The sequence below is a fragment of the Phyllobates terribilis genome, unplaced genomic scaffold, assembly GCF_046119375.1.
Source record: "Phyllobates terribilis strain yellow unplaced genomic scaffold, ASM4611937v1 Scaffold_2__4_contigs__length_985480577, whole genome shotgun sequence".
Classification (NCBI taxonomy): Eukaryota; Metazoa; Chordata; class Amphibia; order Anura; family Dendrobatidae; genus Phyllobates; species Phyllobates terribilis.
The window spans coordinates 63491870-63507673 of NW_027362762.1; the positions used below are offsets into that span (position 1 = coordinate 63491870).

Genomic DNA, 15804 nt, shown 5'->3' on the forward strand with positions numbered 1-15804 from the left:
AGTTTAGGATAGATTGGAGGGGTGCGAGAGTGTTAGAGGGGAGGCCACAGAGCAGGAGGTTGCAGTAGTCAAGGCGGGAGATGATGAGGGCGTGCACTAGTGTTTTGGCAGATTCATGGATGAGGAATGTGCGGATCCGGGAGATATTTTTGAGTTGGAGTCGGCAGGAAGTGGAAATGGTTTGGATATGTGGTTTGAAGGAGAGTTCCGAGTCCAGGGTTACCCCAGGGCAGTGAGCTTGAGGGACTGGGGAGAGTGGACAGCCATACTGTAGGTCAGTTGGGGGGGTTGAATGAGATGGCGGAAAAATGATGAATTCTGTTTTGTCCATGTTAAGTTTTAGAAATCTGGCAGAGAAGAAGGATGAGATGGCGGACAGACATTGTGGGATTTTGGTTAGTAAGGAGGAGATATCAGGTCCAGAGAGGTAGATCTATGTGTCATCAGCATAGAGATGATAATGAAAGCCGTGAGACTCTATGAATTGTCCCAGGCCTAAGGTGTAGATGGAGAAGAGCAGGGGTCCTAGAACTGAACCTTGGGGGACACCGACAGATAGGGGGCGAGATGAGGAGGTGGTCTGTGAGTGGGAGACACTGAATGTCCGGTCTGTTAGATATGAGGAGATCCAGGATAGGGCCAAGTCTGTGATGCCGATAGATGAGAGAGTCTGTAGTAAGAGGGAATGGTCTACTGTGTCTGGCAGATGACAGGTCTAGGAGGAGAAGGACAGAGTAGTGTCGCTTAGATTTGGCGGTTAGTAGGTCGTTGGTGACTTTAGTCAGTGCAGTTTCAGTAGAATGGTGCGGTCGGAAACCAGATTGTAGGCGGTCAAAGAGGGAGCAGGAGGAGAGGTGGGAGGACAGTTCAGAATGGACGTGTTGTTCCAGTAGTTTTGAGCCATAGGGGAGAAGTGATATGGGGCGATAGCTAGACACGGAGGATGGGTCAAGGGAGGGCTTTTTGAGGATGGGTGTGATTGAGGCATGTTTGAAGCATGAGTGGAAGACACCAGTTGTTAGTGACAGGTTGAAGAGGTGGGCTAGGGCTGGGATGAAGATAGTGGTAAGGTTTGAGATGAGGTGGGATGGGATTGGGTCAAGTTTACAGGTGGTGAGGTGTGATTTGGAGAGTAAGGAGGAAAGTTGATCTTCAGAAATGGTGGAGAAGGTGGTTTTGGAGGAAGAGGGTTGAGTAGGTGTGGGGAGGGGCTGTGGGGGCTTTAGGCAAAAGCTTTGTCTGATGGTGTCAATCTTCTGCTTGAAGAATGAGGCAAAGTCTTCGGCTGAAATAAGAGGAGAGGGAGGAGGCACTGGGGGATGGAGGAGAGAATTGAAGGTGTTGAATAGTTGTTTGGGGTTGTGAGACAGGGAGGATATGAGAGATGTGAAGTATATTTGTTTTGCTGCAGTGAGTGTGGACTTGAGGGTAGTGAGGGACTGTTTGAATGCGATGAAGTGCTCATGAGAGTGGGACCTTTTCCATCTACGCTCAGCAACCCTGGAGGCCCGTCGCAGTTCTTTAGTTAGGCTGGTGTGCCAGGGCTGTCTGTTGATTGTGCGAGCCTTGGTATGTGTGAGGGGGGCGACCGAATCGAGAGCTGCAGCGGTTGTGGTGTTGTATAAAGTGGTAGCAACATCTGCATCATGTAAGGAACTAATGTCTGTAAGAGGGAGGAGGGATTCAGAGAGTGAGTGTAGGTCAAGGTGTTTGAGATTTCTGTGAGGGTATGCAAGTTTGTGGAGTGGGGATTGTTGGAGAGGAGAGAGAAGAGAATGTGAGTAAGTTGTGGTCAGAAAGAGGGATAGGTGAGTTAGAGAGGTTAGATAGGGAACAGAGGCGGGTGAAGATGAGGACAGCATGTGGCCGTCTTTGTGGGTGGGTGTGGAAGACCACTGAGTAAGACCGAAGGATGAAGTGAGGGATAGAAGCTTAGAGGCAGCTGAGAGGGAAGTGTGAATGGGGATGTTAAAGTCGCCAATGAGTATAGTGGGGATGTCAACGGAGAGGAAATGAATTAGCCAAGCGGTGAAGTGGTCAAAGAAAGTGGTGGTTGATCCTGGGGGGCATGTCTAGTCGGAATGTAGCCAGAAGTATACAAATCGCATACTTGTGCTCACATGAATCCTAAAAGTGTGCAGCGCCTGAGCTGTGAGAATTCAGAAGTCTGCAGACTTTCATCTCAAACCTGGACGAGCCCTTTAATTATAAACTGAAGCCTTGTAGCCAATCCTAATAGCGTGTAATATCTTCACTGTCAGGATTCAGCTCTGCTTGCAGGTTCCAGCAGTTATCACATGGCAACTTCACTCATATGCGATTTTCAATCTTACGGTCACGTGACATCGAGCTTTTCTTCCTGCTTCTCTCAGTTTTTTACTGAACATTGAGAGAATTAGGAAGAGCAGCTTGTCGGCACGTGACTAAGTGTGCAAATCACATATGTGCTTGGGGGGGGCGCCAAACTGAACTCTTGTCACGGGTGCAAACTGAACTCTTGTCACGGGTGCAAACTGAACTCTTGTCACGGGTGCCGGAAAACCTAGATACCCCTCTGATTGTATCTCTAGTAAATCTGCTAGCCAGGGATGACAAGAAGCCCTTGGAAAATAGCAATGGGAGGCACATAGATAAAGGTGAAAGTCTCACCAGTATTATGTGCAGAGTATGCAGAGGATGTGCAGCGCAGGAAATGATGACAGAGAAGGAAGGATTGTTACAATAAAGGTGTCATCATGACATTGGGACAAATGCCTACTTAACCACACCCCAATTTCCATATGTGAAACCCTGCTGACAGCTTCCCTTTAAGTGAAAAAAAAAAAATGTTCCCAAAAATTTCCACCCTCATCCTTTTTATATTTCAATTTCTTCTCATTTTCACAATCTCTGCTTGCTATGAATAAAGTGGAAAAAAATTCTAATGTTTCCAATCCGGAAGCTGAGACCCCAGATCTAGTCCTGCTCGCCCCTTAACAGTGGATACAATGTCTGTGAAATCATGTTATTTGGGAGCAAAGCTCCTTTTAGCTGCACTGATACATTGTAACAAGCTGTCAGGAGAGGAGGAAGAGTTGCTAGAAGTTTGTGAACTTGTTAAGTTGGATCATATAGGGCTGACTACTTCTATACTACTTCTGTATGTATGGGAATGAGAGGAGAACTTTGACCTGGTAGTCAGCCAGGCGTACATTGGAGGAAGGGAGGGCTCGGCATTAATTAGCTGATGTTCATCTGCAAGCTGTTAACTTCCCAAGTTCTGGCAGGAGTTTAGTATTCCTCCCTGCGCCAGGCCTCCATGTGTCAACAACATCCACGCCACCAGAGAACATGCTAAGACTGCTGGGCACTGAGGATTATGAGGTGGGCACCAGGATCAAAGGCGTCAACGCCCGTGCCATCTTCACCCTAGCTTTGGGTGCTGTGGGATTTCTTCTCTTGGGATTCATCATAGGTAAAGTAGAGCTTGGCACTAACTACTGCGTTTCGTAAACCCAGGGTAGAATAATAAGACTTTCTGGGCGAACTGGCAAGTCGGAGAGCTCTGTCGAGTCCAACATTGGGAATCACCCAGTGTAAAAAAAAAAAAGAAGCTCTGGAGGGTGCGGAAAACCTGCAGTGCTGTAAACTGCTGCGGATTTATGGTCGCCGTGCTGTGAATTTTTAAGACGCTACAGATTTTCTGTCTGGAAATCCGGACGTAAAATCGCAATCCCATGTGACCTTCATAAATCCACATTGCTGGTCTGATCTTAAACGGCTCAGTAATACAGAGGAGGGTCGAAGAATTGCGGCTGTCTAAAAGCTGTGAATGGGGTTATGGTGCAATACCAGGCACGGCCTATGGAGAAGAGTGGCGCTGTTTCTAGAAAAAAAGAAAATGACCATTTGTGTCTACAGCTCCTCTGCTGAGTTCTGACTCTCTGTGGCTAAATGCCCTCATTCCACGCCTGTATTTAAGCATGTAGTGTGTCTGTTTTTACCATCAGTGTTTTTCACGGATGGATAAAAAAATAATTACAAAGCTTCTCCTGTTACTTTGCAATGTGAAATATCGCATAGACTTGTATTGACCTATTTTAATCGTGCTGTCGGGGTGGGGGGGAATGGACATGTGAATAGCACCATAGTGGAAAAAAAAACGGATACAACACAGACCTTACTATTTGTAGGTTAGCACATAGAAGTGGAGTAAGGTCGTGTTCACACTGTGCCATCAGCATCTGTGAATTGTGGGTGTGACTGGCTCCGTTTGTCCATCTGGTGCTGCCTTTACATTGCATGTATTATTTTGGTCCATAAAACGTAGATGAAGGAGTCTGGGAGCTGCACATTTGACTTTCTACTTCTGCAGATCTCAAACCCGCAGCTCCTGAAAGTTTACACTGCAGATATTTTTTTTGGCTGCACGTGCATGAGAACTCTAAAAATCTGAACTGCCATTGTGAAACACACAGTAGATTTTCCGCAAGCGAATACACGGTGGAGAATTCCCTACCTGGATAGGTAGCTTAAGGTTATGTTCACATGTTACATTTTTGCTGCATTGTTGTGGTTTTTTTTTTTTTTTTTTTTAATGTCTAAAAAAAATAGTGACTATTCTCAACAAAACAGTTGGATTCACGTATGAAGAGCAGCCATGAATTGATGTTGCTTGAGTTTATGAAAAAATACACTTGTAAATGTGAAACTGGGACCAGTTTTGAAGGGACTTTTGTTCTTTGCTGATGCCTATTTACCACCCTGAGGGATTGAAAAAGCGGATACCTGGTGTGTCTGGAACCATACTTTGAAGTATCGTGGAACTTTTGCGGATTGGGTTTAGACAGTAACCTATTGAGGGGTCTAAAAGAAGCGTCGTTCAAGGCATCTACTGGGACCTCAGATGGACTCGAGATCAGATAAGTCCATTTTTTCTTTTTGGTGTTTTGACCAGTATTTTTTTTTTTTTCATCTGATGGTACTTATTTGTGCAAGTGGGTGACTGTTGCTCTAATTTATTTGCTTATATGAGCAGAAACCTAGGGGAGTGATCCTAATTTATTGATAATTCACTTATGGGATCTATTCCTCGGTGTATTTATTTATATTTAATATTTTTCTCCACCACTGACATAAATGTTGTGTGATTCTTTTATGTCTAACATTGTCAATTTTGGCACATGCTGCTGGTCAATATGTTATCGTTTGTGTGTTTGTTTAGGGATAAGTGAGGGACAGCCTCCGAGGAGCGGGGACACCAATCTGCACGATTAGGGTGAAAACACTCCGCTGTTAGGTAGGGAGAAGTTACTCCATCAGGGCTGCTTAGGGCAAGTCTGATTGCACTACCTACCACCCCTATTATCCCTCCCTCATATGGTGTTTTTATTGATATGTGTAGTTATGTCTTGTCCTATTCGTACTATTGAGTACATTTTTAAGGGTAATCATTAAAAGTTAATTTTTATTGGGTATATGTTCTTCTGGGTTAGGATTATTTGATATTGTATACCCCTGTTGCCAATTAGTTTGGTGTATTTTTGCCGGTTTTTCCCTAAATGTGAAAACAGAAGGGGAAGTTGAATTGTTTGGGCACTTTGTTGGTAGGGCATTGTTTACTTTCACACATTGGTAGGGCATGGTTTACTTTAGCACATTGGTCGGACATTGTTTACTTTGACATGTTGGTAGGGCATTTTTTATTTTTTCACATTGGTAGCGCCAGGTAATTTTTTTACTTTTACACATATCACTAATTTAATTAAACTTTACTTATACTAACGTCCATGCTCATATGAGAATACTAAGACACTGGTTTAAAGACATGGGTTAAACTTGGAAAAAAGCACAAAAATAAATGGTTTTCACATCCTGCTGTAAATGTCCCCCTCCCCCACCCCAAAAAAATGTTGCAATAACTGATAGCAGCATTTTTGCTGCATCTTTGCTCTTACTCATTGCTTTATATGGGTTAAAAAGCGCTGCAAAAACTCTGAAAGAATTGACATGCTGCAGTTTTCAAAAACGCAACAGTTTTGAATTATGTCATTTGCAGGTTTTCTACAATCTGCGGCATGAATTTACATACTGCTAATTTATAAATTCTTACAGAAAATCTGTCAACATATTTTTGCTGCCCCATCTGAGAGCAGCATAATATAGGGGTAGAGACCCCGATTCCAGTGAAGTGTCACTTACTGGGCTGCTTGCTGCAGTTTTGATAATGTCAGATCTGTACAATATATAAAAGTGATTTTAAGAGAACTGCTGAGCTCTGTATAACTCCACCCACACACCACTGATTGGCAGATTTATGCCTATGCACAGTGAACACACAAAGCTTCCAATCATTGCTAGGGGCAGGGTTATGCAGAGCTGATGAATATGGAGGACTACCTGGCAGCATTTATAGTAGTCCCCTAGTGATAAAATCACAGTTTTATCAGCAGGAGATTATCAAACCTACAGCAAGCAGCCCAGTAAGTGCCACATCACTGGAGTCTAGTAATGGGCTGCTCTTTTTGGTTATTTATCTCTGCTCACCATAAAGAGCCAGCTCTTTTGGATCCCAAGCGAATACTGAATTATGTGTTCACCCGCAGGTCGAAACATGCGACCTTTCAGTTTCATCGGCCTCCAAAGACAGTCATTTTACCCCGGGTGAGAGCCATTCAGAATATGCAAGTGGCTCTCACCGGTGTGCCGGCTTCCATCATTCACAGAAGGGAGATGGATCTTTGTGCTAGCACGATCCCAAATGACCCATCATTACTGGAATCAGGGTTTCCTCCCCTACATCATGCTGCTCTCCAATTAGGTGCCAAAAACCTGCTGACAGACTCCCTTTACTCAATTTCCGCATGAAAAATTTCAGCTGCGTGTGGGTGACGTTTGTTCAGATTTTCTTCTTTTTGCTGCTACTCCATGTCGGATTTTCCATCTGAAAAATCTGGTTCGAAAATCCAAAGCAATTCTGGAACATGTGAACGTAGCCTAACCAAAAAAGCAGATAGTACTGACCATGGGCTGTATAGACAAAACAATAGGAAATTTAGACTATTTTTTTTTTATATGGTTGGAAAATTGTTCAGGCCCTTTTATTTTTAATTGGTTTGTAAATTTTGTTTTCGTGGCCCTGGAGACTGGATCAGATACGGGAGGTATTGCACTTTTTGTCCTGTTTCACGGTGCTTTTGTTCAGCATCTGGGGATGAGATGGTTAAATCTGACCTGCGGTAATTTATAGGGACTAGAACAAATGTACCGATTTTCACTGCTGATATTCAGATTGGTGTTTTCATACTTTTAGTCCAGGCACTCCTTCACCGCATGAATCTGCTCTCTGTATCGGTGATCTCGGGGGTTTGACCAAAACGCGTTGGAAAGTTCCATCTTGTATTTGCTCTGGAATCTGCACCAGAAATCTGAAGGTTCTGCAGTAGATTTCAGAGCAAATACAGGTCAGAATTTTCCAACATTTCTTTACTCACTTCCCTAGTTCCTTATTCTCAATAGCCCCAATTCAGTGTGGTTATTTCATAGGTCGCATCCCATTGTGGTTTTCTGGCAGAATCCTCCAAAAATTCACTTGAATTGACGTATATTCTGCATGGAAAATGCCTAAAAAAACAAATAAAAAAAAACGCATTTTCATTGGGTAAACCTGCGTTGCTATGCATCCGACCATGTTTTCGTTTCCAATGCGGTGTCAAAATACATCTTAATAATACAATTTCTGGGTAGATTGCACTTGAACATTGCAAAAGTTAACAACTCATGGATTAGCCAATTGAATGAGGATAATTTGCATATGGACATGCCCCTGAGGTTCTGCTTCCAATTTATACCACTATTTTTGCAGTAAATATACCTGGGATACATTATTTCCAACATATATTTTCTTTAAAGGGACCTATTCCATGAAAAAGTGCAACCAACATGAACACAATTCTCCCATTACTAAAGGGGCTATTGCCCTTTAATTTGTGTTCCTGATAACTCATTTTCTCGATCAGTGAGGTTCCCACAGATCAGACTTCAATTTCAACATATGGAAAGTTCTTTAAAAGTCTACAACAATGAGAACATTCCCCATGGATCACTTGAAGCTTATAAATGGCAAAAAAAAAAAAAAGTATTTTCGTACTTTGTCTTTTATGGTACGTTTACTGGATAATACAAAACAAGTTTTAGCAATGTGGATTTTGCCCGTGCGTTCTTTTGTCTTTATTAGGTTGTGTTCCTGACATCACAAATCTTATGACTCGTTTATCTCGTGACTCTAACATTCTTTATCAGTTGTGGGTAGAGATGAGCGAACCCAAATTTAAAGGTTCGGGGTTCGTACCGGACAGTTATTGTCCCGCGCTAAACGCAGAACGTTGACTTTTCCCGGAAGTACGTTGCAAAGTTTAGAGTTCCATGGGGAAGGGGGAGAGAGAGATTTTTCTGAGACTGGATTTCTCCCATCCAATCTTTTCTTAAAGGACGGGCCACAGTTTTATGAAGTCCAATGTAATTTCTCAATCGGTATACTACCACGGGTTGTGAAATTTGTTTCACTGTCTAATCTGTTACAGGATCTGTAAGGGGGTTGAACCAAGAAATATCACTAACACCCCGTTATGTATCCTTAAATTGTGTTGCTTGCTAGGTCTAGGGAAGTGACTGGCCAACCTGAGTCATGTCATTCTGGCTGTTACAACCTGCTATGGACCCTGGCTTTTTAATTGTAATAGGGTGTAGCTTTTTAAGCTATAAATTAGTATTCCGGCCAAGCCAATTAGTTGACACAACAGAAGAGACCTGCACAGGACTGCAGCTAAGTTGAGTCTATCATGGAGCTTTGTAAATAGTTAGAGGTTATGGACCCCTCTCTGGTGAGACTACCTGTTGGCAACTTAAAGAGTAGAGGCATGCCCTGACATAAAAGATAGACGCCGGGCAACTAAAGGATGAGATGTCCTAACGGAGACTGGAGACCGTGGTCTGTGTGCAAAGTTTTGCCTTGACCGATGGTGACGATCCGAGGGTCTTGGAAGTTAACTCTGTGAGAATGTAAGGTGTGCCATGATGGCTTCCAAGAACACACACTGTAGGCGGGCAGTATTTGCCATTGACGAAAATCTCCTCCTATCCATGTTGAAGAATTTTGTTCCCTTTGCTTTGCAACCGTCATGCTCTGTCTCCTAGAGGTGTAACCTCCAACCTCGGTACCACTATAGAGTGGTCAACTATTTAAGCTTGTGTTCTCATCATGAGTCTGTTGCCACCTGATTGCTTCATCCTGCCTTAAAGTGAATCTGTCACTAGGTTTTTGCTATGTTATCTGAGAGAGAGAGCGCGTAGGGGCAGAGACCCTGATTCCAGTGATGTATCATTTTACTGGACTTAATAAAATCCCTGTTTTCTCTGCTACAGTTCTCTAAATGCTGAACTCTGTGTAACCCCACCCACACCACTGATTGGCTGCTTTTTGTGTACACTGTACATAGACAGAAAGCAGCCAATCAGTGGTGAGGGTGGAGTTGCACATAGCAGGAGGACTACATGCCACGAGACACCTAGTGATCTTCTGGTGTTAAAACATTGATTTAATTAAAACTACAGCAAGCAGTTCAATCAATGACACATCACTGGAATCAGGGTCTCTGCCCCTATATCATGCTGCCCTCAAATTACATAGCAAAAACCTGCTGACAAATTCCCTTTAAATTGTTTCAAGTGAACTGTGATGTGTACATTTCTGTCACTGCGCCATCCTTGAGGCACGAGATGTCCACAGGGTCAAGGACCACTCACCAATTCTGACCTTCACACAGGTTTCAACAATCTAGGATCAAAGATCTTGTTCTCCAACAGTTGAGGATCCACCACAGTTGGGCAGAAAGTTTCTATGTCAATTAGGGCTGGGATTCACTCAACTGGAATAACATTTACGAACATAATACAATTGTATAAAATATATATTTTTCTTTCCTTACATAATATATCTTTCCTTCTAGGATGGTTTGCAAAGTCCAGTGGACACTCCAGTCCTTCTCAAGGGCCACAAAGTATGAGAAAAGCATTTTGGGATGAATTGAAAGCTGAAAATATCAAACAATATCTCTAGTAAGTGTCATAACGAAGATATGGTGAACCCTTGCCACATGTATGAATTACTAATATTCCTATCTATAAACAATGCTGAGCATAAATGAGTACACCCCAACAGATTTGTCAGAAAATGTTGATTCTAAAAGGAAACGAAAGGTTTTCTATCGGATACCGTATTCCAAATGTTGGCCGTTGATTGCAAACAAACTTTGATATTTTGCATACACATGAATGAATTTGTTAGGAAAATTACTTTTAAGACCATGTCGCAAAAATGAGTACACCCCAGGAGTAAAACTAAAGTTTAGACTACTAAATTATAATTAAGAAGAATTCAACCACAGGTAAGTCTTATTCACTACACAGGTGTCCAGCAGACAGATGACTATAAAAGGCTGTTACTTCACAAAGAAAACCCTTTCCCATTTCATGCTGTCAGCAATGGCACCACATGGAAGAGAAATGTCACAAATGACCTGAGAGAGAAAATAATTTTATTACACAAGAAAGGTGAAAACTACAAAAAGATCAGCAAAGCTTTACTTATTAGCCAGATACTGGAGCAAAAGTGATACAAATATGTAACAAGGATGGCACTGTAACAATCTCACAAAGACAGGCCGGCCACTGAAATTACCACAGGAGCGTCTTCTGATGAGGAAGGTTTAAGAAAATTGACATGCAAGTTCACTGCAGTTAGCTAACGAATTTGAAAGCCAAACCGAGGTGAGTGTTTCTCGTGACACAATATGGTGTACACTGCATAGGAATGGCATGCATGGGGGTCTTCCAAGAAGGAAGCGTCTCCTAAAGCCCATGCACAAAAAAAAACAACCCACCTACAATTTGAAGGGCCCATGCTGAAAAATATGAAGACTACTCTGGAGTGATGAAGCCTAGATAAATGGTTTTGGAACTGAGGGCTTGAGGCTGCGTGCACACGATGCGTTTTTCATGCGTTTATGCTGCGGAATTTCCGCAGCGGAAACGCATCAAAAACGCATGGTAATCCGCACCCCATGGTCCCCAATGGCATTCCGCAATGTCAATGCGCATGCTGCGGATTTTTCCACAGCGTTTCTGCAGCGCAAATAAATCCGCAGCATGTTCATTAATTTTGCGGAAGCACCGCCATTGACTTGCATTGAGACGCATAGAATCCGTGTCAGTACATTTTTACAAGCGGCTTCTATGCGGTTCAATGTGCGGATGGTACCCAGTTCTGGAGGAGAGAAGACTCTCATCCAGACCTGGGTACCATTCTACTTGTGAAAAAAATAATAAAATAAAAAATTATTTATATTCACCTGTCCGGCGGCCCGCGCAGTGCTTACCTTCCAGGACCTGAGATGACGTCATGGTCATGTGACCGCAGGCTGTCTCGCGGCGGGGGATGGGGGGGTAAGTATAGCTTTATTTTTACGGTCACACTGTATAAATCCATGCCTTTTGCATGGATTTATACAGTGTGACCTAGTTGTCAAGCACTTTCCAAGTGATGCTATCGCCTGGAAAGTGCTTGTCAACGCATGCGGACTATCGCATGTGAATCCGCATGTATTCTGCAGGAAAAACGCATGCACAATCTGCATGCGTTTTTTTTCTGCCAGGGAGATGCAGAAATGCTGCAGAAATTTTCTGCATCGTGGGCACATAGCCTTACAACTGCACTGTGTCGTAAAAGTGAGGAGTACAAAGAAAAAATGCATGGTGCCTACAGTGAAACATGGTGGTGGCAGTGTCCTTATGTGGGGCTGCATAAGTGCTGCTGGTGTCGGGGAAATAACATCAATGAAATTATCATGAATTCACAGGTGTACTGCTCTAAATTGAAAGAGAAGATGCTCCATCACTTTATGCTCTTGGTAGACGTGCACTTTTCCAACATGACTGATCTAAAACACACCTCTAAGGTCACTGCTGAGTTTCTGAAGAACAGGGTGAAAGTGACTCCATGACTAAGTGTCTCTTGATCTGAACGCAACCGAAACACCTATGAGGATTTCTGAAGAGACAAGTTGTCATCGCTCTCCATCTAGTATCCAGGCTCTAAAAGAGGTCGTTCAGAAGAATGGAAAAAGATAGATGTTGCAACGTGTGACCAACTGGTTCATTCCATGTCTAGAAGAAGAATTGGTTCTGTTATTAAAAAATCATGGAGGTCATACAAAATACTAGATGTAGTAGGTTTTGATGTGGGGTGTACTCATTTTTGTATCAACTAATTTGAGTAAAACTGAAGATTTTGTAATGAAAGTTATATTATTATTAACCTTACTTTCAGGTTATGGGTTAGAATGTTTTATGAAACTCCGTCAGTACTTTAAGAAATTGTTCTTGTGTTCAGTGAGAGATTGATTAACCCCTTTTTTAACTTTTTTTTTTTTTTTTTTTATATATAAGTCTTTTATAACTCCTTCAGTATTTCACTGTAAAGCTCACTTGGCTAAATGATGCATTTTCTATTAACCATTTGTTTGTACAAGCTGTTGGGTTTACTTTAAAAAAAAAAAACTAAAAATTTGATTCACCACCCCGTTTACCTCGTAAAAAAATTAAGAAAAAAAACACATATTTGATATTTCCATGTATGAATATCAAAATTTAAACTGTTTACCTTTACTGTAAGTGTTGTTGTTGTTGTAAAACTAAAAACCCATAATTGCATTTTTGGTCACCCCTCCAAAAAAAAAAAACAATTGAAATCTTGTGTGTGTCCCAAAGTGGTATCAGGCCTGCTACACAAATAAGCAACTGCTCCCCGAAAAATAAAGTTACGGCTCTTGGAAAATGAAAACATTAACTTCTGCTTTTGTTTTGACTACTCAAATTTAAAAGAGGAAAAAGACACCATCTTGTCGTACTTGGAAAGTTTCCGGTTTTTCATTATTCTGCAATGCCTAAAAAGTCACATAATGTAATCAAGATTCTAGATAGGCATCATAATAGAAGTGGCGCCTCTTTCATGACAAAGGACAGTGCTGTACTATTGCTGTATTGGTTCGTTGTGGGGATCCAGTTGCACTTCCGGCCTTCCATCCATTTTCAGAACCGCGGTGCAACTCCTGTAACTGTAATGGAAACTTGCAGAAAAAGTGTCTCCTTGAGATCTGCAGGGGGCCCAGATATAGGACCCTTCTCATATTAATATTATGGAATATCCTAACGATTTGATATAACATTATGTGATGGAAATGCTGCATAAAAGGCATGTCAGCCGAAAATGTCTTACTGCTTAAATCAAGTTTTTTTTTTTTATATTAGAATATCTCCTTTTGGTGGTGTGGTAATAATTAATATTTATTATTTTAGTCGTGAGATGAAAAATGAAATATCTGAAAATTCTTCTTGGATTACTTCTCCTCAGTCAACTGATTATCCTAGCAGGCAGGACTCAGCTGGCCATACACATAGGATAGCTGACAGCCAAGCACTCCTTTCTCCAGACTTCCTCCATATACATGAAAGTTCAGCATCAATTGCTTTCAAATCTAAGAGAGGAGAAAGTCTAGACTTATTTGGCAGTAACTATCTTCTAATCCTTATCCCTCCCAAACCCCACAACATCTGTCAGGGGAGAGTAAGGAGACCCCTATACACAATGATATAAGTGCGGCCAATTATAGTTTAATGTGTATGGGGACCTTTATTTTGACGTGCATAAATAATGACGGATCCCCCATTCTCAATAGGTGATGTCACAGCTCACCTCCTCCTCCTGTACAATGACAGATATCACCTCTATATACAGGAGATCACACAGGATCAATGATTCACAATAGGTGATGTCACAGCTCACCTCCTCCTCCTGTGCAATGACTGATAACACCTCTATATACAGTAGATCACACAGGATCAATGATTCACAATAGGTGATGTCACAGCTCACCTCCTCCTCCTGTACAATGACAGATATCACCTCTATATACAGGAGATCACACAGGATCAATGATTCACAATAGATGATGTCACAGCTCACCTCATCTCCCTTATTTTCAATGACTGATAACACCTCTATATACACTGCTTAAACAAATAAAGGGAACACTCAAATAACCCATCCTAGATCTGAATGAATGAAATATTCTCATTGAATACTTTGTTCTGTACAAAGTTGAATGTGCTGACAACAAAATCACAAAAATCATCAATGGAAATCACATTTATTAACCAATGGAGGCCTGGATTTGGAGTCACCCCCAAAATTAATGTGGAAAAACACACTACAGGCTGATCCAACTTTGATGTAATGTCCTTAAAACAAGTCAAAATGAGGCTCCGTGCCGCCCCATGACTTTAAATGCTCAAAAAATAACAGAAAAATAACAGAATAAAAACAGTATTAAAAATTTTGTCATGGAAGAACACATAACGCAGAAAACGGTGTTCTGAAATCCCTCATCTATGGCGCGCTGTCTTCCTGGCCCATAGGGTGTTGCACTAAAGGGATGTTACTGCTTAGGCTTTCTCTGTGATTAACAGTATTTGTCTTCTAAGCTTATTTTTCTTTATTTTTTTTTTAGCTTGTATTTGTAACCTTTTGGCCCAGCAGCATGTGTGGTGAGGAGTTATAACAAGGATCTAATAATGAACAGTTACAATCCCATTTTCCTTGTGTCAAGCTGCCCTGTTTGTAATTATTAACCTCCAGATTGTTGATGACTAACTGAACCAAGCTCGCAATTAATGGCCGACACTCCGAGTTACATGAAGGCATTTTTATTTTCTTTTTGAGGTTATCTGAAGTCAAAATATCTTCAGCTGCAATCAAAGTTATCTACACCGCCCCACCCCCACCTACACCGCCCCACCCCCACCCCCACCGCTGCCCCCATTTCAAATTTGAGTTAACTGCTAAATTTATGACCTTTCTGCGGTTTGCAAGGAAACAAGAATAGAAATTTAGTCATGGCCGAAAATGTTGGCACCCATGAAATATTTCTCCCAGAAAATTATTGGAGTTACACATGTTTATTTCCTTTTGTGTGTATTGGAACAACACAAGAAAAAGGAAAATTGGAAACAATTTCACACACAACCCCCCCCCCCCCCCCCTCCCCCAAAATGGTCCAGAAAAAATTCTTGGCACCTTACCAAAATTGTGCTTTAACAACTTTGTTTCAACCTTTTGATGCTTGTTCAAACTCACCTGTGGCAAGTAACAGGTGTGGACAATATGAAAATCACACCAGATAAAAAGGGGATAAGCTTAACTGAATCTTTGCATTGTGTGCTACATTAAATTCTCAATAAACAACTGAGTGTCTAGCAAAACCCTTTAGGGATGAAAGCTCGTATTGATAAATTGCCCAGAGGGTAAATAGACCCAATTTAGGGGATATTATGATTAAAACTTAACTTTAATTGAAATTTATTTAATAAACATGGTCTAAATTATGATTAAAAGCCCAAAAGTGGAATTGCTGTATAATAAATTCTGTTAGCCAATAGGATAGTGATATCTAATGTAGGAATCTAACAATCCTCCTACCTAGATTAATGGCTGCAGTGTATTTGCTAGTATAGCCTTCTGAGGATAAGTATAATAATTATTGAGCACAGAACCACTAAAGTTAAATAAGCTGAACTCCTAGCCTGCCTGCCATGTTTCGTCTAGACAGGCTTCATCAGGGGGCCGAGGGTTCATTGCCTGCAATAGAGGTCAAGATTAACAAATTCTCCTTTTTACATCATAGTGGGCTGTGGCTCCTGGATAGAGCAACA

At 41.7% G+C, this 15804-nt stretch overlaps 1 protein-coding gene across 2 annotated transcripts in view; it reads left to right on the forward strand.

Annotated features, from left to right (window-relative positions):
• The first annotated feature begins 3175 nt into the window (after positions 1 to 3175).
• LOC141192748 (putative N-acetylated-alpha-linked acidic dipeptidase) overlaps positions 3176 to 15804 on the forward strand; it is a 97896-nt gene continuing 85267 nt past the window's right edge. For both annotated transcript variants that reach the window (XR_012266070.1, XM_073662053.1), the window contains exons 1-2: positions 3176 to 3454; positions 9987 to 10095. Coding sequence is in view for 1 of the 2 variants with exons in the window: in XM_073662053.1 (XP_073518154.1) it covers positions 3331 to 3454; positions 9987 to 10095 (233 nt within the window). In the remaining variant the exon portion in view is untranslated. The remainder of the gene's footprint in view (positions 3455 to 9986; positions 10096 to 15804) is intronic.